Genomic DNA, 27,711 nt, shown 5'->3' with positions numbered 1-27,711 from the left:
ATCGCATCACCTGCGCATTCCGCCACGGAGCCTCTCGTGCAGTTAATTATCGCCCTGTCTCAGCAGAGAGCACGAATCGTGGGCCGTGGATTGGTGAGCTTGCTTGGCCGGGGGGTGCCAGAATCATTTTCAGGCTTTTAGGCGCAGTCGTTAAGCTGCCGAGCGCGTGATGCCTCCCCCACGCCTGCCGAGCGAACGCTGCGTACGTCAGCCGTGGAATGAATAAAGATTGCCATCATCCGTGCTTGTGTTACGGGTGACTAACCTCTCGCTGAACCGGCTCTCATTCCACGCACCCTGACTGTACGGTAATTTTCAAATGCAGCTGCCACAAAGCAATCCATCCCGACTCTACCACCTGTGGCTCCGAGACGTCCCCCGAGCCTTTTCTTTTCCTCTCTAGCCTTCAGCTAGCCGTCTCTGCTCTTTTCTTTAACTCCCGAGCGCGACCGGAGAATGCGACACAACTTGGAATCTGTGCTAACGAGGGCCGCGAATCCAATTTAGTATGCTAATGCGCTAAAATGTGCTGTATCCCAGAGGAGCGTCTCTCAACAACAAGGTTATGCCGAAGGGGACGTGGTGCCCTCACAAAGGACAGGCAACATTAAGCATCGTAGGCAAAAACAAGCTTTCAGGGCACTGTAGTCCTTTTAGCCCGGCTGCTCAGCCCAGGACGGCTGACATTGACGTGCAACAGCGGCAGGTGATGCGTGCGTGTCTGTGAGGTACGGAAAAATGCCTGAGGAGACAGCCGGGTGTTTGGCTTCCTTGCTTGGCCCACGGGAATCTGCTATTAAAGAAACTACGGCCCATCCTGGAAGAGGACCATTGATTCGTTTAATTTTATGCTAGAAAATGATTTCCCCGATGGCCAGTTTCACCAGAGCACATTGTCTGTGAAAAAAAAAATGCTCTAAAGGAAAAGATGAAGCATCACATGCTCTCTGTTTAATGCGGATGTTTGGAATTCATGACACTATAGCTTTGGCCCTAAAGGCCTCTCGTGCAACGAGAATGAGGGATGTAAACTACGGATATAAGTCGGACGTCTCATTAAATCGGCTTCGCATGGCATTAAAGCATTAATGTAGACAACTGACCCGCTTGTCACACGGCTGAAAAACAGCCACATTTCCTTTCAAGCCTGATTTGCAGGAACATTCATTATTTGTAGCCTTCTGAGATATGGGTTGTGATCCAGAGCTTTAAAAAAAGTCCAGCTGTCATGTAGACTGTAGCCTACCTCAACACATTTAGCATCTTTACTACACTGTCGGTGCATTGAAAATCATTTGGTGTAGAATTTCCGGTCCCACTTTATATTAAGTGGCTTTAACTACTATGTACTTACATTGAAATTAATAATTTGATACAATGGACTTATTGTGTACATACATGTTTTTACATTGTACTTACATTTAAAATATACCTGCATGAAATTACAGTCGTAACTGATTAATGTAATTACATTTGTACTGTAATTACACAGTTGACCCTCCCCTCACACCTTAACCTACCCTTAAACAACCCGGTCTCACCCCAAGACGTCATATAACTAACGTTTTGGGACGTCTTTTGACCATACGTCAATATTCGCCTTTTTAGGGCCCCCTTAAACGTCGGTAGATGAGGTTATGGGATCCTAACTCTACCCCAGACCTAAACCTAACCCTAAACCTAACCCGTCTCCTAACTGACGTTAAAGGTAAAGCGTCAGTTGTATGACGGCCCGGGATCGCCATCTACCGACGTTTAAGGGGGCCCTAAAAAGGCTGATATTGACGTATGGTCAAAATACGTCCCAAAACGTCAGTTATATGACTTTTTGGGATGAGACTGTGTTACCTTAAACCAACCCATACCACCACACCTGTCCCTAACCTTACCTGTATCACACCTCAATAGCACCAAAAGTGTTTTACAATACAACATCCACACAATAAGTAATATGTACTTATTTTTAGATGTAAGTACGTAGTACTTAAAGCCACTTAATATAAAGTGGGACCGAATTTTCTTTGAAACAATTTTCATAAACTTGACAAATAATTACAAAGAAAAGTCACAAATTAACCAACGGTAACTTTTTCATCTAAATTTGGCTTTAAAGGCACACTATGTAATTTTTCGCTGCTAGAGGTCGCTTGTTCAAAACAAAGGCGTAGCTTGATGATGGCGTGATTTCGGCTCAAGAGCAGTGGAGCTTTTATTTTGCAAAAATCGAGGGTAAGATGGGTATGATGCCACTGATGCACAGACACGGCCCGTGTCCTGGTTAAAATTGCTTATTTCTCAAGATTTAAACATTCTTGGAAACAATTGGGATAATGTTGGTATACAAGTCAACAAAATATATAACAATGTTCTAGTGAGTGCTAGAGGTCGCTTGTTCAAAACAAAGGCGTAGCTTGATGATGGCGTGATTTCGGCTCAAGAGCAGTGGAGCTTTTATTTTGCCACAGCGACCTCCTCTTCCGCTTCTTCCGGTCATTTATGTGGGGTAACAGTTTAGATATGAGTGTGTTGAAAGTTATGTTATAATGCTACTCTGTGTGTTCGCTACAATGCGGCTACTATGAGACCAGCCCGGTCTCATCCCAAGGCGTCATATACTGACGCTTTTGTCTACATCCAACACACATGGTGGCACCCAATATGAGACGCAGATATATATGGGCCAGAAGGCGCCTCCTAGTGGTCTAACACTAATCTTACCCCAGACCTAAACCTACCCAGAACCGAACAAAGCTCTGTGCGTGTTATATTGGCGCTAAAGCGTGCCATGTGCGTTGGATTTAGACGAAATGTCAAAAGCGTCACTATATGATGCCCTAGGATTAGAATGTATTGGAGACACACTGCAGTAAGCTAGATCGAGGTATGGTAAAACATGGTACTCACAGACAATTTACAGGATAAAAGCAAAAATCGAGGGTAACATGGGTATGATGTCATTGATGCACAGACACTGCCCGTGTCCTGGTTAAAATTGCTTATTTCTCAAGATTTAAACATGTGGGTTGTCTACGAACCGAAAGGTTGGTGGTTCAATCCTCGGTTCCACCTGACCAAGTGTCGAGGTGTCCGTGAGCAAGACACCTAACCCCAGCTGCTCCCGACGAGCTGGCTGGCGCCTTGCATGGCTGACACCGCCGTCGGTGTATGAATGTGTGTGTGAATGGGTGAATGTGAGGCAAATGTAAAGCGCTTTGGTGGCCATTAGGTCTATGAAGGCGCTATATAAATGCAGTCCATTTACCATTTACCATTTAAACATTCTTGGAAACAATTGGGATAATGTTGGTACACAAGTCAACAAAATATATAACAATGTTCTAGTGGTTTTTGGATTTTAATCCAAAATCGTACATAGTGTGTGCCTTTAATTGAAGTTAGTTAAATAAAGTTATTAAGTAATTAAGTTAAAATATATTTATGGACTTTTAGCCAGAACATTGGTATGTAGATGCGACAGTGTAGTAGGTGGTTAAAATCAAAACAACCCAGCCCAAATTTCTATGATAGTCTGTAAATATGACTTGGGTCCCACCTTCAACATAATTCCATAGGTTTTATCTAACACATTATCATCCTAGGGCATCATATAGTGACGCTTTTGACATTTCCTCTAAATCCAATGCACATGGCACCCTTTATAACACGCTTTGGTTATGGGTAGGTTTAGGTCTGGGGTAGTGTTAGGGTTATATATATATATATACCCTGGCCCATATATATCTGCGTCTCATATTGACGCTAAAGGGTGCCATGTGCGTTGGATGTAGACGAAATGTCAAAAGCGTCAGTATATGACACCTTGGGATGAGAACGGTCTGGTTTTGGTTTGGCCTGGTTTGACCTGATACACCTGATCGCTTATAAAAGTAACAGTCAGCACATCTCACCTAAATACATCGCTGTGTTACTTTTGTATGTTTATGTTATAATATATAGTGATATCTCGCAAAATGTTTGGTCATTTTTATTTATATCATCCCATACCATCTGAAGCTCTACAGTCATTATTTGTTTCCAAGCCATTTGCTAAAATAGTAAAATAATGTCTCAATTAAATGTATTAGCAAAGAGACTTCATGTCATGGTATTGATTCATCAAGTTAGTTCACCAGGAGAGACGCTTGGCATCCAGCCTAGTTCTGCTGTGCAGGTGAAGGGGGTTTAGGGAGCAGGGATGTATGTGTGTGAGTGTGAAGTGCGTGTAATATCTCACCATCTGTTTTGAGAGTCAGGGGCGTCGGTGGGCTCAGGACCCTGGCGTTTGTCACAGTGTTCTTTACTTGGCACACGTAGCTGCCCACGTCCGAGGGCTGCACCTTGGAGATATACAGATTTCCCATTTCTTGCGAGATGAATCGCCGGCTGTCCTCCGCCACGAACGAGGGGAGCTCATTGAACACCCAGCTGTAGATGATCTCTGCTGGGGCAAGGAGGAGAGCAAGCAGATGAGCTGCAAGAACAACGCACATGTCCCTAAGGAAATCCCAGTGTAAATCTGCATTGTAGAGCGCTGACCTTGTCAGAGCGAGGGCTCATAGGAGAAGGGAGTCTGGGAGCTGATGTGTAGGTGATATGGATTAATTCAGTGCTCTCTACTACAGGGTTCATGGGAATCATAACTTGCATGTTAAATGCACAGAGAAACTGTTTTTTGTTTGCATAATATACCGAACTGCATTGGAATTGAGGAAAGTAACCCTGTGTCCTGACTAGGCCACACACAATAAAGCAGAAAACAGAAATCTCTTCCCTGCTAAAGTTTTAGTTTAACCAGAAGTGGTAATGGTACTCAATTCTCTTATTTGATCAAAGATACAGTAAATATTATGAAATATTACTATTTAAATGAAGCGTTTTCTATTTTCATATTTTTTCAAATGTAATTTATTCATTTGATGGCAAAACTGATTTTACCACAGCCATTACTCCAATCTTTAGTATGATCGATCAAAAAATGTGCATTAAAAAAATCATATAAGTTGCATAATTTGTTCTACATATATACAAACAAATGGCATATCTTAATGTTAATTACATGTTTTATGCACTATATATAATATATATTAGCTGACATATCTATAAAAAAAAGTATTGAAGTTGTGCCCACATGCAACGTCAACCCTGTTACTGTAACCCCTGTTAATGTCAACCCTGTAACACCTGTTACCATAATTTCACCCCTTTAAAAGTACTATTCCATTAATAACAATAATAATAATAATAAAAATGCATGCCATCATATCAACGTTAATATCATAATCCACAAAGCAAACTCTTTATCATATTAATTTTTAATGACTGTCAGTAGGGGATGATTTGAAAATGTCAACCCTGTAACCACGATTTTGCATGAATAATTGATTATTGGAAATAGTTATTTTATTTTATTTTATTTTATTTTATTTTATTTTATTTTATTTTATTTTATTTTATTTTATTTTATTTTATTTTATTTTATTTTATTTTATTAAGGTGCCCTAGAATGTGAAATTGAATTTATTTTGGCGTAGTTTTTGATCTAAAAAAAAACATACTAACCTTATATAAGGGCAACCCAGGAAACATGATAAAATAATTAAAAAAAAAAAAACATTCTAGAGCACCTTTAATATAAATGTCAACATAACATTTTCATTTAATGAAGCACTTTGTGGTTTCAAATACTGCAAAACTAAAAAGAAAAAGTCTAAAGTCCATGCTTTCTCTTCCATTACATCACATCATTTGAAGTTGACACCCACATGTCTCAGTATCTAATCACTATGTTATAGATTATTGTTCTGAAGTTGGGAAACAAAAGTCAAGACATGCAATCATTGCGTTTTCGTGATCAATCATTGCTGTCACTTCCGAGTACTAGGGCTCATTTCTTATTCCGCGTAGATATGCAGGGGAATGAAGTATTCTTTATCATGTCATATTGAGCTAGAATCCAAATGACAAAATACTGGCTGTCAACAGAACAAAATTATGTGTGATGCAGAGTTACAGAAAAACAGTCATATTATGCCATATAAATCCAGGAGATATGAGAGAGCGGATTACTTCTCTGATCTCATGCTGTTTGCCTCATGTCGACTATATCGCAGTCACACAGACTTTCTCGGAGAGGAAAAGGAAAGAAAGAACGAGACAAACTTACTCATGGTCCAAATGAATTTCCCCAAGACCAATTTATTCACCAAATAATTAAAGAATGAATTTCATAGACCATTGATTTCTTTTGCATAGTAAATACAGGTGCCGTGCTCCCGCTGATTAATCACTGAAGGATTGCCACTCTTTATAGAGATTCCAGTTCAATTTTTCATACACAAGGGCTAATGTCACCTGAGTAAACAATGAATATTTATCTCATAAATAAAATTCAAAAGGACTCTCATGAAAGGCGTCCTCATAAACCATCAAACAATATAAATCACATTATTTCTAGCTGAAGGCATCAGCGCCTGAGGCTTCTGATACTGTTTTTTTGAGCTCATGGGTTTACACAAGGAGTTACGACTGTTACGACTGAAGTTATTGTCAAAGAGTCACTGAACTGGAATAAAAGGAAAGTTCACGATGACTATGATCAGGAAATATGCAGTATGGTTACACGCTCAACTGAGTTGGTCACCTATAGTTTTACTGCAAAGTCATGATAGTAAGTAAGCTTTAAAGGGATAGTTCACCCAATGTACTAGACGGATTTAAAAAAAATGGCCTTCTATAAGAAGTGAGGAGCATTTACGGGTACAAGTCGGGAACCGGCCTATCTTATATATTTCAAGGGTGCCGAGTCCAAAAAAATGGTACCCAAGGGAAATTTTGAGGTTTTTACCTTCTAATTTGCATATAAAAATGGACGCCTGAAATACCGTTTTTTTTTATTTATTTATTTTTTTCATCTTGTGTGTAGACAAAATGAAAAAATAATAATTTTGCACTTGGCTTTATCATATGTTCAGATCTATCTACTGAAAATATATGCAAAATTGCACATATTCAATGAGTTAATGCCTAATTTGCATAATTAACTATACAAATTTCAAAAACTTATACATTTTTTTAAATATACTTGTGTAAGTAATCAACTGAGGTCACAAGTTTCATTATGATTAAAAGTTAAAAGTTGGTATTTTGCAAATATATATACATATAAAGGCAGTGAGCCTCCAATATACCTTTGCTCTGACCCTTGACTATCGATCCAGAAACTTAATTTCCTCATCTTGATTGCCTACTTACAAAAAAAAAAAAAAAAAAAAATATATGGGAAATATGGGAAAATGGTCCAACGACTGTGCAAAACCATTTTGATATGCAAATTAGAAGGTAAAAACCTCCAAATTTCGCTTGGGTACCATTATTTTTTGGGGACTCGGCACCTTTAAATATGTAAGGTAGGCCAGTTCCCGACTTGTACCCATAAATGCTCCTCACTTTCACTTTTTGGGTACATGCCGTCTAGACTACAATAATGAAATTCGCTCATTTACTCAACCTCATGCCATCCCTGTGACTTTCTCTCTTTAGATAAACACATACCAATATTTTTTTTTTAGTATAATAATCAATCCATAAAATGCAAGTAAATGTGTGCCTCTCGGTTGACGCTTGAAAAACCACACACAGTGATTGTGACGGTAATCCATAAAACCCCAGTGGATGAATCAATGTCTTCTAAGGCGCTCGTATGATAGACAAGGAGCAGTGAAAGAAGTGAAAGTGTTTATTTGTATTTTTCTTACACACAGTTATTGTTTGAAATTGATTTGTCCACTGGGGCCATATGGATTACTGAACGCTATGTTGTGGTCTTGCAAGTGGAAACCATATGGACTCACATGCTCTGTTCACAGCTGATATTACAATTTTGGTCAATAGGATCATAAGTGTGCCTACATGTGTATATTGGGTCTAAAACATTTTGAGCTTTTCCACTTTCAACCACTTCCAATGGTAGACAAAAAACACATTTGACAGGATTCTTCTCACCATTCCTGATTTCTAACTGCACTCACCGTGCAGATGTAAATGTATCTCCCTCATCTACTTACGATCCGATCAACCAAAACGCAGGTGTAAACAGGGCCACAGAGATGGATTATTTTCCTAAATAAATCTTTATTTGTGTTTATCTGAAGAGAGAAAGTCATATACATCTCTGGGATGTCATGAGAGTAAATTATGAGAGAATTGTCATTGTTGCCTGAACTTTCCAAGGTTGTGACAACTAAATCATTTTAAAAGTCTGGTTGAAAGTCTCCTCATATCCTGAAAGCAATCACTATGTTAAGTGATCTAAATGTATTTTAATTTTACAACAAGTGGCAAGTATCTACATTTCAGGTTTGGCAGTTCTGTGTACCACTGAATCTGCCCTATGCTGATTATTCAGTTTGATTCGACTGTGTTGCCACTATTGTCCTGAAATCATATATGAATAAATCTGAAATAGAGTGCATTCAACTTCAGAACTGGACTCATTTCACCAGTGAATGACACATGATGTAATTCAAAGTTAGCATTTCCAAGATCGCCTATTGCACCTTTAAGTTTTAATTGTCAATGTTGAACAATGATCTAGCTTGCCAGAAAACTCCATTAATTTTGCCTGTTTATGAGGCAACAGGCATGCAGCAAAACTCCATTTCCCATCAGTCTTTTTACCACTTACACACATAATGAGCTTCATTTGAACTTCTTTTTTTTTGTTTTTACTAGCTGTACAAATGCTTGCTGTCTTTGTCAGAATGTGAAAAAGTAATTGCTCAGTGTGTTTATTTTAGTTTTACACATATCACATCATTAACATGTCTTCCGACTACACTCCCTTCGAAATTCCCAGAAGAACTTGAAAGCGGCATTACATAGAGCAAAGATATGAGTAAACAGTTCATTTTATTTTTAGTGTAACGTCAGCACTCCACGCATTCATCAAGGTCAGGAACCAACAACGCCTCCTCTACACTTTGAGCGGTAAAGCAAAAGCGATCATATTGAGAGTAATATCCTGTTTACATCTCAGTGATCTCAAATTATTTTCAATTACTTTCAGTTTTAATGTCATCCACCCATATTAATGTGGATGGAACCTCCTACGAGCAATTCAGACAAATGAAAGACAAATTAACCTCAAAGCCGTCCTACGAGTCCTAAAATAAATTCCCTGCAGTTATTCCCATTCCACACATATCATGTTTAGAGAACTGTTAATCATCCAAGCAAACATTTCATAGTTCCAGGTTTTTACCACATGGTGTTCACACAGGTCGTACAGTCATGTTGTGGTCATGCAGACAATTATAATATACTAGCTATATAGCAGTGACATATTTCGGTAACTCTTCCTTTTACAGTACAGTACTTACAGTGTACTTACCTAAGAAGTACTGGCTAATATAAGGTAAGTACATGGAACAGGGGTAGGTTTGGGTTAGTATAGTTTTTACCCAGTAATTGTAGTTAATAAAATAAGTACATAGTATGAACATGGGTAACTGGACTGTAAAAGGAAGCGTTACCCATATTTCTTGTGCTATTTTTTGTTTATTTTTATTTTCCACATTATCAGATAGTAAATTTATCAAAATGCAAATGTGAGTATGGAGATTATGCAGTAGACACAAATGTTAAGAGTTAAAAAGTTCAAATAAATCAAATAAATAAAGCTGCCTGCTTTAGCTCACTGTAAGTTCTAATCTACACTCATTTGTTTATTTATGTAAATGTTAGTTTTTATAAAGAAATTCATATATGTCAAGCATTTACTGTAAGTAGGACCCTTCATTTCAGAGGAACATGTCTTCAGTCCAAACTTTTGATCACAGTATATAACATTTATATTATAGCTCACAATAAATTGCTTGCCATTGCTAAATGATTGTTTATTGTGTTGATTTCATCAGATTCTTAAATCCCAGAAGGTTTGCAGTTCTAGCCTAATAGAAAATGACTATTGACATTAAAAGACAAACCATTCTGTGATCTGGTAGCTATTGAATGATGTTAATTTTCTTCATATCAGCTTTCTGTGCTAGCCAAACAATTACAGGAAATCGATAGACTAAAAACAGCCTTGTCTCATATAAATTGGTTGCTCGGTTTATTTTTTTCTTTCCATGAGTTTGCAAATGGTTCAGTGCTACGGGTCTGCCTCCTTTATGCAATCTTGAAGGGCATGAAATCATTGACCACAACAATAACAGTAAAAAGTTTGGACACACTGGACTGAGATTATATTCACTTTAAAACAAACTAGCAACATACTAATTCAAGCAAAATGATCTTATATATATATATATATATATATATATATATATATATATATATATATATATATATATATATACTGTATATTATTATTATTATTTTGAAAAGAAATCAATACTTTTATTCAGCTAGAATGCATTAACCGAAGTGACAAACAACCACAATAACCTTTATAAAAAGTATAAAAGTAACCAAAAGATTTAAAATAAATAAATAAATAAATTCTGTCCTCTTTAACTTTCTGTTCATTAAATAATCTGGGATGGATGTATCAGTGTTCAACATGTATCAGTTGATTTATTGGATTGGATTATCTATATATATATATATATATATATATATATATCTTCATTTAAAATTGGTCACTCACAATCTGTTCCCATTTAATCCCAGTAAGTAAAGCTGTCTGATGTAACTTCAAATGTGTTTGGCAACTTGACTATCGCATCTTGCCAAACCACGTTGGACCATGTCCAGATGTGCGATTGCAAACAGAGGTCATTATTGCACCACACAGGCATGAGCATGACCATTACATACACCACGATAAGGAGCCGAGAGAGAGCTTTAGCGGTATTAGCGCAGGTGTAAATTCACCAAACACTCCACTCTGAGCGAAATAAATCCCGGCCTGTGCTGACACAGATTCGGCTTAGTCCTTATCAGCTCCAACCCCCTTTACTTATTGGATATAATACGTTTGCTGGATATTATCTGCAGTTCTGTTTCACATAGTTCAGCCCGGCTCTACTTAGCATGTGGCTTGCTAAAACCATTTATTTTGATGGTCCCTTTTGAACATTCTGTTGACTATGAGTGTCTTTCCAACTATATGTCAACTAACTTAGTAGACTGTCAGCTTAATATCTGCTAATTCTTTATTGTGATGCTCCTTCAACAGACTTTCTACTGACTACAAGTAACTTTGGAATTACATGTCAACATATTCCATTCCTAACCCTACCAGTCAACTAATACTCTACTAAGGCTCAATCCCAATACCCCTTGTTTCGAGTGTACCCCTTGAGCCTTAAAACAGAGTTACAAGGGCCAAGGGGTTGAAATATTCCCCTACGAAATGGAACAACCCTTCATGAACCCGATACGTCATCAGTCGTCGGTGATAGCTCTGCCATCACAGAGTTTGACAACGACTGACAATCAGCGCGGCTGCTCTCAACTTTGAGGAAACATGATGATTATAACATTCCTTCCTCGAAATGTATGTCTTTTCTGATTCGGAAAGATCATTTATTATGCCATTTCTTAATTTAAATGACTATAGTATTATTATAAGAGTAAATAAAGTGCATGGTAGTATCATCTGCTGCTAAATTCAAATGTTTAACTGTTTTGCGAAGCCATCTCGCCGGTGATTTGAGATGCATTCTATGAACTTTCTCGTAGCCCTCTGTTTGGAGTGTGAAAAATCTCTGTTTCGAGGGCTACTGTATGTAGCCCTACCCCTTTCGCTCTACCCCTCAATCTCAACAATAATTGGGACACCCTACCCCTAGATGTGAACCCACAAAACGCACCTAACTGAGAGTTAGGAGAGAGGTTGGTGCAACGTTACTTATAGTCAACTGAATGTGTTAAATGTGTCATGTGTAAGAATTGAGGTTAAAATATCCAAAAAATGAGCTACACGCATCAAAAGAATGAGAAGAAATAAGGTTGATGATGTCATTAAAAAAATGACAAGTTATAGTGCTGCAGAGATATTAGCCTGAATTAGCATGCTAAATTACTAGCCTCGGCCCGGCAGGTGTCATAATGCCAGTTTCGGCCATGGGAGGCGGTATGCGGGCGGGCAACATAACCACCAGTCAAACTGCAATACACAAATAACTCGCACGGCTTGTGGGTGTACTTGAACGTGATGTCAATCGTGTGGAAATACAGCCCACTACTACATTTCAGTTCAGGGAAGAGTTCAAAAAATGAATGGTCGACATTATGCATGAGGAATACATTTTGGTAAGTTGTAGCATACATATCTTTCAACAGCGTTTGTGTTCTTTTACCATTAGCTAGTAGAGATGATCGGTTCACGTGCGCTAGGGATCTGTCGTGTAACATTTATAAGCGCCAAAACGCTATTTATTGTTTGAATTGCGTAATAAAATTGACAGAATCCGAGAGCTAAGATTTTTTATATATATCATAACTAACCAGGGGTGCGTTTCCCGAAAGCATCGTTAGCCAACTATGGTCGCAAGTTCTGTCGTTATCAGCATAGTTCAACGAGTCGGTGTTTCCCGAAACCATCGTTCCAACGAACATTCGCAAACAGCATCGCGAAGTTGCTCTCGACCTGTGGTTAGAGGCATCGTTTCTATATTGCATGACATTTGGAGGTAATAAATCCTTATATTGAGCAAAATAAGCAAACTGACATTCAGTACAACCGGTGCCTTTTATTTAGCATACATGCAAATGGAATTTACGTCTTTTAGTTTGTCAAAAGATTTGAAGTAACGTGTTTGAAGAGTGCACACGTGCGAACGCGCTCCACTATGTAAGAACGAGCCAAATATTGAGTTTGGTAATAAAGCAAAATAACTGAGAACAATTAGAAATAGTCCTCAGATGACATGTCTGTAATTTATATAAAACAAATCTAGCGTTAATTGGATCTCAAACAGTTTAATTAAAAGTAGTTATTACTCCACCACGTGCGAAACCAACGTGGTTGAACGATACTTTGCGACAGTTGGTTTCGGGAAACAGTCGTAACTAGCTTGTTGATTTTTCCGACGATGCATCGTACTGTGGTAGTGAATCAGCGAACTACGTCGTTGTACGGGAAACGCACCCCTGCTCTGCCTAGTCTGTCAGTCTCCATGTCCTTTTCTGTGCGTGACAAAATTGATGTGTGGCGTGAGAGCGTGTGAAAAGTGTCTATTGCGTATCTCACGGTGAATTCGTGAAAGTTGGCAGCTCTGAATGGCGCTAGCTTGGTCAACATCAGCGAATGCCGTCTTTCAAATTAATTCAAACTAACAATAAAAATGTAATACGAACAAAACGAATACCGTAAAACTTCCGGCATTTATCAAGTTGAGATGTTGTTTATTGAGTCTCTAATCTCTAAAAATCTCCAAATGCTCCACGTGAAACTGCGGTCTTCCAACCTTTTACTATCGTTTCAATTGATTTGATTAATATGCGCGAGGGAGAGAGAACAAAACAGTGCTCGCCCGTGTTGTTTGAAGACATGAAAGTGCGCATGTGCGCGGCCGCTGCACAACTCACTTTCTGGGGGTATACTGCCCCCATCTGGTATGGAATATGGAGTATGATTTTATTTTTTTGGACAGATAGCACCTTTAAAGGGAACATCAAAATAAAGCCATTATTTTATAACTCTGCAACTCTCAAATGTAAAGTGTGATTGATTTTGTGAAGGAACACTGTTGATGCATTCGTCCAAACCCAGTACTACAGTAACAGTGAATAACATCAAGGGACATTTCCAGACTGATTTGTATCATAACTGACTGGGCTTCCTGTTCCATATCGGCCCTTTTGTGTCAACCTATCCGTCTCTAACTGGTCGATGTAGTGTTTCCAGACAAGCATCAGCATCAAGGCTCAAATTTACCGGATCATTAGAAATGAAAAGAAATCGCACTCAGACAATTATTTCACGCAGACACAGGCAGCATGGGGGAACGTTTTAGTGGCCTGTCTCAATGCTATCTCGCTGCTCAGTTGTCCTCTAATGGAAAAGAAGATGAGATCCCTTTCCCTGTTATGCAATGGTTATGAAAAGTCATATTTTATGGTCTTTTTATAGTGCAGTTTCATCCATCCATTAGTTGAACTGCACTGTTCATAACATGTGTGAGGTTGTATTTGTATTGTAAAAAATATATATTTTTTGAAGCTGTAAATAAATAAAAAAATCTTATTGGAGTATGTTTAAAATAATATAAAATCTGGTTATACTTAATTTCATACAGTCTTTCTACTCCAAAATGCAAGTACTTATTACTTGCAGTTTCTTTATTTGTGAAATTGACTAGCAAGTAAATCCTACACCAACTATTTCAGTGCAAAATAGGAGCATAAAGATTTAAAACAAGCTAAGATTTCCATTTATGGGTGAAATATCCCTTCAAAAACGGTCTGCTTTGTTGAGAAAATGGGCAGACAGGAAGAGAGGAAGCTGGGTGAGGTTACTCTGAGTCTCTCTGAGCTCTAAATGTTCTAAAAATGGCCATCTAACCGCAAGCCTTTCATCTGATAGTGCTAGTTCAACTGCCCTGTCTGGATCGTTCTCTTCCCATTCTCTTTGTCTCCCTGCATTCGAATTCATTGAACATGCAATTACAGGGACTGGAACAAGACAAACAGAGATTGAAGAGAGAAAGGCCCTGTTTACTCCAGGTATTAAGATGCGTTTTGGTTGATTGGATCACACGTAGACGAGGGAGAGACACACCCGTTTACACCTGTCAGTCATATTTCAACCATTTCTGTCCTGATTTTTTTGAGGGGAGGGTCTGTGAGCAGTGAAATGTATGGGTTTTTCGGATCTTTGATCTAATGGACAAAATAAGCTCATGTAATTTTCATATGAACACACACGGGGATACGGAGAGCGGCAGCGTTCACTTCTGCTCTAAAAGCCATAAGACCACGGTGAGTGTGTGATAGAAATCAGGAATGGTGAGAGAATATTGTGCTTGGTCTGGTTTTCATCTTCCAAACAAACTTGGGTATCCAGCCAGGAAAGTTTAAATCCTGTCCGGCTAGCGCGCTTCTCACAATTTTTACGCATTTCACTTGTTATCCGATCGACCAAAAACAGTTTGGTGGAGTAGGATTTTGGATCAATGAGATGTCATTGAACAGCAAAACACGACAATAGTAGAAGTCTGGTGAATGACATGTCATAAATTTGTAAACTTTATGTGCCATGTCGATACATTAACACATAACAGGCTTTCCATGTAACTCAAGGAAATGCTGTATATTATTTTTCCTATCAACTTGCTAAAATAACTGCCAAATTCTGTCATTAATTACTCGTTCCAAACCCAAAAGACTTTCTTTCATCTTTAGAACACAAATGAAGATTTTTAATAAAATCAGAGAGATTTCTGTCCCTCCATTGACAGTCCACGCAACGACCACGACGCTTTGACGCTTGAAAATGTTCACAAAGATTGAAGAACTAATTCATTTAAAGCAAGTGGTTTCTGCATTTTCTGAAGTGGCCCGATTGCTTTTTATGATGAACAGAATGAATTGCTTTTATTCACATATGAACATTCATCATTGCTCATCAGTTATGGTAAATGGAAAAAGCATGGTTGATTGACGTGCAAGAACCAATGAGGTTCATTCTAGCATGTTTAAAGGGATACTCCACCCAAAAATGAAAATTCTGTTATCGTTTACCCTCAAGTTGTTGCAAACCTGTATGAGTTTCTTTCTTCTGCTGAACACAAAGGAAGATATTTTGAAGAACGATTGGAAACAAACAGTTGTTTGGCACCATTGACTTCCATAGTAGAAAAAAAAATACTATAGAAGTCAATGGTGCCAAATTTCCAATCGTTCTTAAAAATATGTTCCTTTGTGTTCAGCAGAAGAAAGAAACTCAGGTTTGCAACAATAATTAAATGATTTTAATTTTTGGGTAGAGTATCCCTTTAAAGGAGTAGTTCACTCAAAAAAAAAAAAAAAAATTATATAATTTACTCACCCCCGTCATCCAAGATATCCATGTCGTTCTTTCTTCAGTCGAAAATAAATTAAGGTTTTTGATGAAAACATTCCAGGATTTTTCTCCATATAATGGACTTCAATGGTAACCAAACGGTTCAAGGTCCAAAAGACACTTTCAGTACAAACTTCAAAACTGTTCTAACGGCTTTAAACGATTCCAGACGATGAATAAGGATCTTATCAAGCGAAACGATCGCTCATTTAATAAATAAATAACAAAGTTTAAGTTTTATAAGTTTAAATGGTCGCCTTGCTCTGTTTTGTGATGCACGTTCATGGCTCGTTCATCAAAATTTATCAAAACGAAACGAATGAAATTACTCGGAAAAAAGATTCATTCATTTTGATGAACGAGTTCGAACAGGAGAGTCATTACGCGCATCACACAATTTGAGCTTATAAAACAAACTTTTTTATTTAGTTATTAAATGAGCGATCGTTTTGCTTGATAAGACCCTTATTCATCGTCTGAAATCGTTTAAAGCCCTTTGAATAGTTTGCAGTTTGCACTGAAACTATGTTTTGGACCTTGAAGCGTTTGGTTCCCATTGAAGTCCATTAAATGGAGAAAAATCCCGGAATGTTTTCATCAAAAACCTTAATTTCTTTTCGACTGAAGAAAGAAAGACATGGACATCTTGGATGACATGGGGGTAAGTAAATTATCAGCAAAAGTTTTTTTTTTAAAGCGAACTACTCCTTTAAGCTTCTCGCACGTCAAGCAAGCATGGTTGAGCTTTTGTTTATGTTCTCTCCGATGAGCAGAGCTATGAAATATGGCATAACAAATTTACTACTGGCACAGAAGATAAATCTATATGACTTGTAATATCCATCTTTTAAGATTCTTGTATATAATATTGTTTTTTTTTATTTATTTTTATATGCAGCCAGCATAAAAAAATGCTGGTGACCTTTATGTTGCTCTTTTCAGCAGGGAGGGAGACAAAAAGAGAGTACCCACCTGGTGAATGCGGAGGGGGGGCACACATTAGCACAACCCCCTGGCCTTCCCTCACCGACACAGCTCCTCTTGTCCGACCGCTGAACGCCCCAAGATCTGCAAACACACACACACACACAGACATGGTATTAGCCAGTGACAGAGTGACACACGGTGGCACAGAGACAGCTGTTAACCTCCAGATTAAGGGTCAGAGATTGCATGAGTGCCTGAAAATCGGATCCGTGCTCGCGGCTCGGCTAGATTTAGTATATGTCACCTGAGGTGTGGCCTCTGTGTGAGCTTTCCCTTTAACCTGCTCTAACATCCAAAACCTGCCGCTTAAATCTCAGTTCCTGTTTCCCTCCAGACACGACGACCAAGTAGTAATTAAAACAGGTAACCTTGCTTGAAGCCTTCAATCTTGTGAGTACTTTTAAAATACCAAAGAGACATGGTAAATCATTTTAGTTCACAAAAAGCCGAGCACTGTGGGCAATCAGTTTCGAGACATGTCTGAGGACAGACGTCGGATGGTATTTTTAAAATGTAATTTTGGGTTGGAATGTAGAGGTAAAGGTTTCCAAATGTAGCAGCGCTCTGGACAGGTGGAGCTACTACAGTTAATCTGTTGAAACAAATTGCATTTGCATAAATTACCATAATTAATCTGCCATCTCTCAGCACAACACTATGCTATTGGCTGACTGCCCTTTGCAGAGAGAATAAAGTGTGGGGGATGTAGTGCTATCAGAGCACTGCAAAGTAATTACAAATTTTGATGTTAAGAAAAACATTATCATTGTTCAGATGTTGCTCTAAATCTCAGTTACATCAGTGCATGTACCCAGTACCCATTTCTATTAATTTAATAAAACAGTATTTCTGAATGTGCTCTAAACATTCAAAAGGTTCAGTTTTTTTTTATGTTTTAAGGGTGTTTCTTGGTTATGTGAACATTAGACACAACAGTTGTTCACTTTAAAAAAAAAAAATGCTGATAATTTACTCACCCAAATGTCATCCAAAATATCCATGTCTTTTTTTCTTCAGTTGAAAAGAAATTAAGGTTTTTGATTAAAACATTCCAGGATTTTTCTCCATGTAATGGACTTTACTGGTAACCAAACGGTTCAATGTCCAAAATACAGTTTCAGTGCAAACTGCAAACTGTTCAAAGGGCTTTAAACGATTCCAGACGATGAATAAGGGTCTTATCAAGCGAAAACGCTCATTTAAAAAAATAAATAACAAAGCTTAAGTTTTATAAGCTCAAATGCTCGCCTTGCTCTGTTCTGTGTGACTCTCTTGTTTATCAAAAAGGAACGAATCTTTTTCTGAGTCAATTCATTCATTTCGTTCGTTGAATGAACCAATTGGCATGAACATATTCATTTTGATAAACTAGTTCAAACAGGAGAGTCACAAACGCGCATCACAGAACAGAGCAAGGCGAGCATTTGAGCTTATAAAACTTGAACTTTTTTTTTTTTTTTTTTTAGTGAGTGATCATTTCGTTTGATAAGACCCTTATTCATCGTCTGGAATTGTTTCAAGCCCTTTGAACAGTTTGCAGTTTGCACTGAAACTGTCTTTTGGACCTTGAACCGTTTGGTTACCAGTAAACTCAATTATATGGAGAAAAATCCTGGAATGTTTTCTTAAAAAAAAAACTTTTTTGACTGAAGAAAAAATGACATGGATATCTTGGATGACATGGGGGTGAGTAAATTATCAGCAAAAGTTTTTTTTAAAAAAGTGAATTACTCCCTTAAGGGGACACTCAATTTGATCAGTTTACATGTTACTACAGTATGTTCTCTGAACGGACTGAAACAAGTACGTTAAAATAAATGTTACACTCTAAAAATGCTGGGTTGTTTCAACCCAAATTTGGGTCAAATATGGACAAACCCAAATGTTGGGTTAAAAACGTAATTTAAAATTTTAACCCAACTTCAACCTTTGCAAATTTTTTAAATAATATTTTTAACCCAACATTTGGGTTTGTCCATATTTGACCCAAATTTGGGTTGAAACAACCCAGCATATTTTAGAGTGTAGATGAACAATTCATAAATTAATAGTTCAGCCATTAAACTCTATTCGGATTGGTTCACCAAACGTAATGTTCCCAGCCAATCGATTTCACATATCCATTAACATGTCCCTATATAACTTCGTCACATCAAACGAATGCACTATCGCTGTGCGCCATGCTACTTGTTTTCCTAGCCCTCCATCTTCCCAGCAACACCTGTCTAGATCTGCTTGGCAGGTTTTCTAAAACCTCAAAATACCAACACTATCTCACGACCAATTCGTACGAATTCGACCCATGATTAAAAAGTGTCTAATTCGTACTAATTTGTACGACCTCACTCGTACTAATTCGTACAATTTCTCTAAACCCACGTGATGGTTAAGTTTAGGGGCGGGGTCAAGGGTAGGTCATTCGTACGAATTCATACGAATTGGCCAATTCGTAAAATATGTACGATTTAGCAACATCGTATTAATTCGTACGAGTGAGGTCGTATGAATTGTTACGAATTAGCCACTTTTTAATCATTCCTCGAATTCGTACGACTTGGTCGTGAGATCGGGTTGCAAAATACTCAAACTGGCAACCAGCGTGAGCGTCGAGTCAAGTCTGAACTTAAACAAACAGTCTATTAGTGTTACTGAAATAACGTTAATATCGTTGAGGAGAACAATAACCAGTGTTAGCCAAATGTAATATTCATAGAATATTAGCCAAAGTATATTGAAAGAATATTAGCTATGTATCAATTTTGTTTCAGATTTTTCTCCTAAAAAAAAATAAAATAATATATATATATATATATATATATGTTTAATATATATAAGTTCAGATGCAAAAGCCTCTAAATGCCATTTGAAAATTTCTTCTTTAATGATGATTTTTATCAAACTTGTACATTTAAGTTCAGTAATTTCACTTAAATAACAATTAATAGGTAATTATCATTGCCATTTAAGTGAAATCACTGAACTTAAATATACAAGCTTGATAAAAATTATCATTCTAGAAGAAAATTTCAAATGGCATTTAGAGGCTTTTGCATCTGAACTCTTCATATATATGTATATATATAGATGGTATAGATTATGGTCTCCAAAGATACCAATGAGTTTATAGATCTTTCACTTTTGATTGCACTTTTTTTGGATGAGCACAGTTTGAGACATTGGTGAGTAGATTTCTTTGCAAATTCTGAAACTAGATGAGAAAAGTGAAAAAAAAAATGGGTCTTTTATCAGGAGAAACATCCAAGAAGACTTTCAAAAGCAAAAGTATCCATTTAATCTCAAAGCCTAGAAAGATTCGGGACATTGAAGAGATCTCACTTCCATTTGCTTCTTTCTTATGTGAAAAATGTTCAGAGACAAAAATAATAAAGTGTGTCTTTTAGCGTACAGTCAGAGCATCAACTATACCAGCCCATATGAACGCTTCAATGGAAACAAGATTCATTTATATGCACATAGTTCAGAGAACTTATGAAAGAAAAAAAAATCTTCCTTTGCTTCAGATTTACATACAGTACAAGCACTCAAGGACACATTTTCAGCCTCTGTGCTCTTAGGTCTGCTGAAATTCAACTTTTAATTCTTAGATTGCACTGTTTTAAAGGTCGTTTTGACTCAGTTTGAGCTTGCACATATGAACTTCCACTTCTCGAGGCTCTCAGTAACAAGGTGCAAATGGAACATTAGCAGCATTTACGAAGGTCAGCAAATCGATAAGTGTCCCAGTTAAGCATTGCTGTGCTGACATATCAACAAATATAATGGCACAACTAGAGTCTGAATGGAATGACACTTCATTTAGCTTAGAAGCCACATTCATGCAAGGAACTAAATAACAACATTTATTTTTCAGGCTCTTGAGAACAAAAGTGATAAGCTAATTAAAATTAGCTAGATTCCAGCAAAGAGGAGATCTAAAAAGAAAAAAACAAACAAAACAAAAAAACTATTGATGTACACTATTGAACATTCAATACAATCAGGGAAAATGTATTATAAAATTTAAATTGGTATTGAATGCAATTAGTTGAATTCAAAAGCACATTTTGGTTCAAATAAGTAGAACTTAAGTAGATCTTCATCATGTGTATTTAAACTTTTTCACATGGGTAAAAACAGGCCAATTTTGATCCTATGTTAACAGGCAAAATCTTCCACATTTTGTCTATGAGAAGCAACTTAGATAATATAGAGATCTCGTTTTTAAGAGCATTTGGCTAAGAATGGCTGTTCATTTCCATTTCAGTTAATGCAATATTATGTGAAAGACTTCCAGCTTAGACATGAGGGTAATTAATCTATTTTTTTTCCCTTTCTCGCTCTCATTGTGGGATGAGACAGAACAGAAGACATAAGCTTGTGGGACAAGAGACAAGACGTTTCAACGGCCCCGGTCGTGGGTGGTGTTGATTAGCCCCTTTCAGCCTGAAATGAGGCCGTTTTAAATTTACACAGCAGCAATGTCAGACGTTGGTGGCCCGTACGGAACTACAAAGTGAGGTTGGTTTCTGCATACCAAACAACATCATTTACACAAACATGAATCTACATTCACAACCGTATCTACTCGTCTACCCTTTACCAGTCAGCTCTGAAAAGTAAAGTCATAATGAACTTTTGAGGATAAAGGTGAGGTCTGTCCACACTGAAGGCCTTAAAATGGGTTAACAATACTGTTTTTGACACAACAGTGCGGTAAATCACTTTCACTGAACAACAGCTGACCTTTGCCCCTGTCTGTTATAACATTTGACAGACTGCTACATTCTCTGGTGGAACGTCAGATTTGAAAAGCGCAACCTTGACATGTGCCCTGACGCAATATAGATGTGTACAGCATTGCAGAATGAAACTTGTGGACACACGTTTTTACATTGTACTTATATTTAAGAATAAAACTGTATGTAATTACGTCTGTAATGAATTTGTATTACATATAGTTGACCCTTATTTGACCCCCTAACCCACTCTTAAACCTGTCCCTAAATTTACTCGTATTACACCTCAATAGCAGCAAGTATTTTGCAATATAATATGAAGAAGTACATTGTACCTAACATTTTTTTTATTTTTTGACACAAGTACAGTAGTTAAATTGGGACCAAAAAATGGTAACGCTTCCTTTTACAGTACTGTTACCCATGTACATACTATGTACTTATTGTAGTAATTACAATTACTGGGTAAAAACTAGGTACTAACCCTGAACCTACCCCTAACCCATGTACTTACCTAGTACTTTCAAGGTAAGTATGGTACTGTAAAAGGAAGCGGTACCAAACTAGCAACTGCTCAGTATTCTGACTTTCTGCCCTAATATGAAACTTAAATGTTTGAAGACATTGAGCTAGATCTAATTTGGTTTAATTGTCAGTCTTTAAATATTAAAAGAGCATTTGATCCCATTCATTTTTCTCTATAGATTTAAAATTTACTGTGTATGATTCAACCGTGCATGCTATTTCATGTAATGTATTCATTTTCTTGTGTGAGAGAAAAAATAAATGATTTAACAATGCTGCTAACACATATGCTGGTTTAGAAATTATTGTGAAGCTTCTGCATGAATTTTTATTCATCATTACAATGTGTAACCATGAAAATTGACATCAAAAGACATGCGCAGACATGCATAATCACAGACATTCAACACTGCAGCTCAGCATACTTTGTTGAATGCAGTCTGGATTTCTTTTTCAGTCCGATTTAGCCAGTCAAGGCGAACAGCTTGTGTTTGGCCTCTGTGTTACATCACTTGGTCACATAGCGTCTTTGGATATTAACTCATAGTCTGCCATTCTTTTGATTGGCCAAAACCCTTTTGCTTTCTATTTTCATCTCAGATTCTCCTGCGTAAATACATAAATACATATATATATATATATATATATATATATATATATGAATATATATATATGAATATGATATGATATGATATATTATCATAAATATTGCAATTCTGACTTTATTCCTCGGAATTGCATGTTTATAACTTAAAATTCTGACTTTTCCCTTCAGTTTATTTTTTTAACTAAAGTTTATTTCTCACTATTGCAAAAAAAAAATGTTAAAATTGTGAGATAAAAAAAAATCTCTTTTAAGTTAACTGCAAAAAAATATAAACTACATAAATTATCTTTTTTTTGTTATCACAAAACAAACTGCATAAAGTAGTTATGTGCAAAAGAAACGTAATAATAAACACATAAAATAAAATAAAAACGTATTTAAAGTATGAACATGACATAATGTTCAAATGAGGGCACATCTATGTATAATAAAGCCTATACATGCTTGATACTACAAAACTTCAATGAAGAAAAAAAAAAGATGTAGGATTTACTTGGAAACAATTTTCACTAAGAAATAGTTAATTGCTAGCAAACAAATACAAATGAACTGCAAGTAAAACAATGATTTAAACATGGCATTTTGAAGTAGAAAGACTGAACTAGTATTTTCTTGTAAAATGTACTTAATCTTAGTTTTTATTTTATTGAATTCATAAAAAAAATCTGAACATTATCATGGTTAAGTCATTCAGTTCAGCACTAATTGTCATTCAGTTGAAATTCATATCAACGACTTTAGAATATATCAGCCAATTAATTAGTTGTCGGCGATATTTTTAACCTTAGTCGTTGAAATCAAAATCCATTATAAAAACTCCATTCCAGTTTGTTTGTGATAAACAGGTATTTCTTGCATTGCTCCACTCCAGCTTAAGCACAGAAAGACATCAACAGGCGCAACACCTGTGTTTAATACTCAAATCTACAGGAGGCAGCACAAAATCAAAAAGAATACGATCAAAGTTTCTTTTTTTCCATGAAAAATGAAAGCATCTGGTGCAAAAAAAAGACAAGACACCTCTCTGGGACTGTAGAAAGACAGAAAGAAAGTTTAAGACAGAGCAATTCAATAGTTTATTATGTGAAGCGGGCCGGCTGACATGCCGTGCTGTTGGAATACAGAATACGTCTGTTGGTTCTCCCCGGCTCCATTGCAGGAAAGAAGGATCGGTATGAGCTGTGTAATATATGGCCTTGGAAAAGTGATCTACTCTGGGATAGAGAGGCTGGGAATCCCATTGTAACAGAGCAGATTATTGATTTATCAGGCGCTGTCACTGCCGCCTTCTTGTTCTCCATATCAGCGTGTTAACCCTGGCCCTCGTCAATTTACTCTAGACATATGAATTATAACTAATCAATACTCTCCACTGTAGTCTAAATGGGAAAATAGATTTTCTTTTGTTGTTCCTACATGGTCAAAGGAAAAGATGTGACAAATGACATATCTTTAGACATCTATAGGCTCAAGAAACACAAGAGTGGGATTTTTTTTTTCTCCCACTTTCTTTCTTTCTTCGCTCGCTAATGTAACAGGTGGTAAATTATGAGGGCAGCCGGTCCTGTTAAAATTGGCATCATTTACAGGAAAACTGGATTCTTGTGATGAGCGTCATAAAAAAATGGGCCTCATAACGATAATGGAACCCTTTGATAGAAGTCGGGGTGGAGAAGATAAAAATCTGTTGACTGGGTTTCTTTCTTTTTTTTTCCATCTCGTATTTTCCTGACCCTTCAACTTGCATGGTAAAATGAGACCTTTGTTGGGTAAATCGATATTCATCTGTTCTCAACTATAAGGGAGGATGGGAGATAAGATAAGAATCTGCAAGAACTGATGCACTCATTTCAATAATTGTGTGGCAATCTAAGACAATACATGACCTTTTTTGGGGTATGTAAGCTTCATGCATCTTTATTGATCGGACTGCCATTCGAGTGTTTAATTTTTACAAAAGGCAACATAAAGTGCAATATGGAAATATAATATATAATATTTGCTGGTCCTCAAACAGACATTACAATAAGTAACATTGGCAGTATGTGGTAATGAATATACACCGTTTTGTTATTGTGAATAATTCTAGAAACTTTATTATATGAATGGTTTAATTTTTTAGAACAAATGGTGTTTATCAACAGCCCATTCTCACCCCCAAGGCGTCACTTAACTGACGCCTTGGGAAGCATTTGGACATGCTTCAATATCTGACGCTTTAGGCGCCCTTTAGCGTCAGCAAGATGACGCCCTAGGATCGCGTGTACCCTACCCCCACCCCACACCTAAACCTAACCGCGTCCTCTAACTGACGCTTTCCTTTAGCGTCAGTTAGATGACGCCGTAGGATCGCGTCATGTTTGTGACGCTAAAGGGCGCCTAAAACGTCAAATATTGAAGCATGGTCAAAGGTGACGCCTTGGGGTGAGAATGCGTTGTTATCAAATAACACTAAATACAAAAAAAAAGTCATATAAACATTTGTTTACACATACTTTTCACATTGGTATTTGGATTGAATCATAAAAAAAATCTAGATGTTGGTTGAAAATGTTTCTTTATTCTTTATGATTGTTCTGTATATTCTTTAAATGAGTTAGGCTATTTTGTTAGTCAACAAAAAAGTTATTAATTAATTTATTAATTATTTCTATAACTTAACTCAATATTGTAATAATGTGTGATTAAAGCTTCAGCAAAGTCTATCTTGGGCGACATGTACACTTCCACGACCTAGTTATACCCTCAGTAAAAGTGCATACAGTTTAAATATGGTCATCTTTCCATACCAGACTCAGAATAAGTAAATGGTTAGGGTTTGATTTATATATATATATATATATATATGAAGAACATTCTCTCCATTTAATGTCCTAAACATGTTTTTTCCCTTTATCCAACTTACCAATTTACAATCCATTAGTGATTCAAAACCGATTTTCCGTCAGAAATGTCAAAACATGCACAACTGTGCCAGACGGAGTGAAGCATTTAATGAATGGGACTGAATGTATTTTTGGGTAAAGTTAACAGCAGTGATTAGGTTTACAGGAAATGCTCAAGTTCATTTCTGCTCTGAGGTCAAGTTACTCAAGTCAACTAAAAACAAATGACATCATCGCCTGTTAATACATTTATGGTGAAGTAGTCAATTTCATTCAGCCTGTCTGCAACTTTTGTTGGAACCAATATGAAAATCGGACTGCATTTTTATGTACTGTTGTACATTTTAATAGGTTGTTCTAAACATTTTTAAACAACTTAGGTATCTAGAATTATTCACAGACCAGATAAAACAATTAAAATCAATTTTTAATCAGCCCTTCTCTTAAAAAATGCGGTTTATTCATAAAACTTTTTAGGTAAAAACTTTATTTGAAGATGCAGTACATATTAATCAGTTGTTGTAAACATTATTGTTAACGTGATTTCAGCTGAGAAGGACCCAACCACCAACCTAAGCAGAACACAATTTCATTTCGAATGCTGGCTCCCCTAAGAAATATAAATGCACCCCCGGCCCAAGTAAACTGTCCTAGTGCCGTGTCTGATAGTGTTGATAATTCAATTTGTGGTTTGTTGGTTTCCAATATTAAACTGATAATATTGATAACCGTAATAATTTCGGTCACTCTAATTGTGAAATAACATTTTCATACCTTTTCATCTAAGGTCAGTTGTATCATTATCAAACGTAACTTTGTCCCAAATGGCTTTGTGTTCTTGGAATCGTGTGGGCTTGCGGCTACCCCGTCAAGTCTAGGTCTGTGATACCTAGTGTGATTCAATTGTGAAGGGTGCTCAGGAGCTACTATGGCATCAGGGCCTTTAAATAGAAAAGCACCGGTCTAACTCCCTCAAATTTAGACTTTTTCTAGTTCAAGAGAAGGCAGTTCCTGTTGGCCCTGCTTTCTGTGGTCAAACCGAGTGTAGTTCTGCCCTATGTATATATCCACAGGCTTATTCTTTCAAGCCATGATACCTAAGTCACATTCTTCCACTTTGGAGGGGTCTGCTGAGAGAAGGCTGGATCTCAGAAGGGAGTGAGATCAGAGACACTCCCCTCTGCCTTCAGCCTTCAAAGCGTGGTCTGATAACTAACTTGAACCAGGGAGTTCTGCTTCTCAAAACAAAGAGACAGAAAAAAAGGCCCAACAGGGAATGCTTTAGGGGGTACAACTGTGAAAGGAATACAGACTAGTGTTTTTCTGTTTTTCTCCCCCTCTTGCTTTAATAAAAATACATTTCTAAATCTCCAGGGGAACTGTGGATACTCTGTGCACACCAACCGGTTTCCCTGGCAAGAGTTGTGAGAGGTCTCTTACCAAGAGAGGGCTGTGACATCCATGGCCGGGTTCATAGACTAGGCCCCCCTCTCCAAAACGGCCCAGTTGACCATCTCTGGGAAAACTCATGCCCGGCTTCCTCAATCAAAGACAGCAAACAAAGAGATCCGAGCTAAATGTTCCCCTACCGCTGGCTGGCCAATAAAGCTGTTTGCATTTCATGAACCGAGACCTCAACCGATGCACTCCACACGGGGAATCATTTCCTTTAATCATTTTAAAATTGCACAGCAGTAGCTGCCAGCAGAAATCAGCTCTTGCGGCTTTTAAGTGCACTTCAGATTGCTCTGTTCTTGAATTTTGAAGAGAAATTCTAAAATATTCAGAGTGAATCCTGATCAGGGGAGTGTTTCCAAAATAAGGATGTAATATGCTACTTAACTACAATGGTATGATGCATTGTTGGAGAAACTAACTAGCTAACATGACTGTTTTCCGAAAGTGTAGGAGCTTTGTCGCACAGCCGTCATTCGTACCACATTGGAACATTAGAACACT

General features: G+C 37.2%; 1 protein-coding gene across 5 annotated transcripts in view; it reads right to left on the bottom strand.

Annotated features, from left to right (window-relative positions):
• The window catches only part of cntn5 (contactin 5), a 347,671-nt gene that overhangs the window by 106,006 nt on the left and 213,954 nt on the right, over positions 1-27,711 (bottom strand). For 3 of the 5 annotated variants that reach the window (XM_089135349.1, XM_089135350.1, XM_089135352.1), the window contains 2 exons: positions 16,985-17,080; positions 4,235-4,441 (listed from right to left, as the gene is read on the bottom strand). In XM_089135349.1, coding sequence (XP_088991475.1) covers positions 4,235-4,441; positions 16,985-17,080 — 303 coding nt within the window. The remainder of the gene's footprint in view (positions 1-4,234; positions 4,442-16,984; positions 17,081-27,711) is intronic. The other 2 variants (XM_089135353.1, XM_039647616.2) reach the window with 1 other exon arrangement.

The sequence above is a fragment of the Pimephales promelas genome, chromosome 10 (assembly GCF_988280905.1).
Source record: "Pimephales promelas chromosome 10, fPimPro1.hap1.1, whole genome shotgun sequence".
Taxonomy (NCBI): Eukaryota; Metazoa; Chordata; class Actinopteri; order Cypriniformes; family Leuciscidae; genus Pimephales; species Pimephales promelas.
The sequence above is the reverse complement of the archived record's forward strand: the minus strand, read 5'-3'. Positions and strand labels throughout refer to the sequence as shown.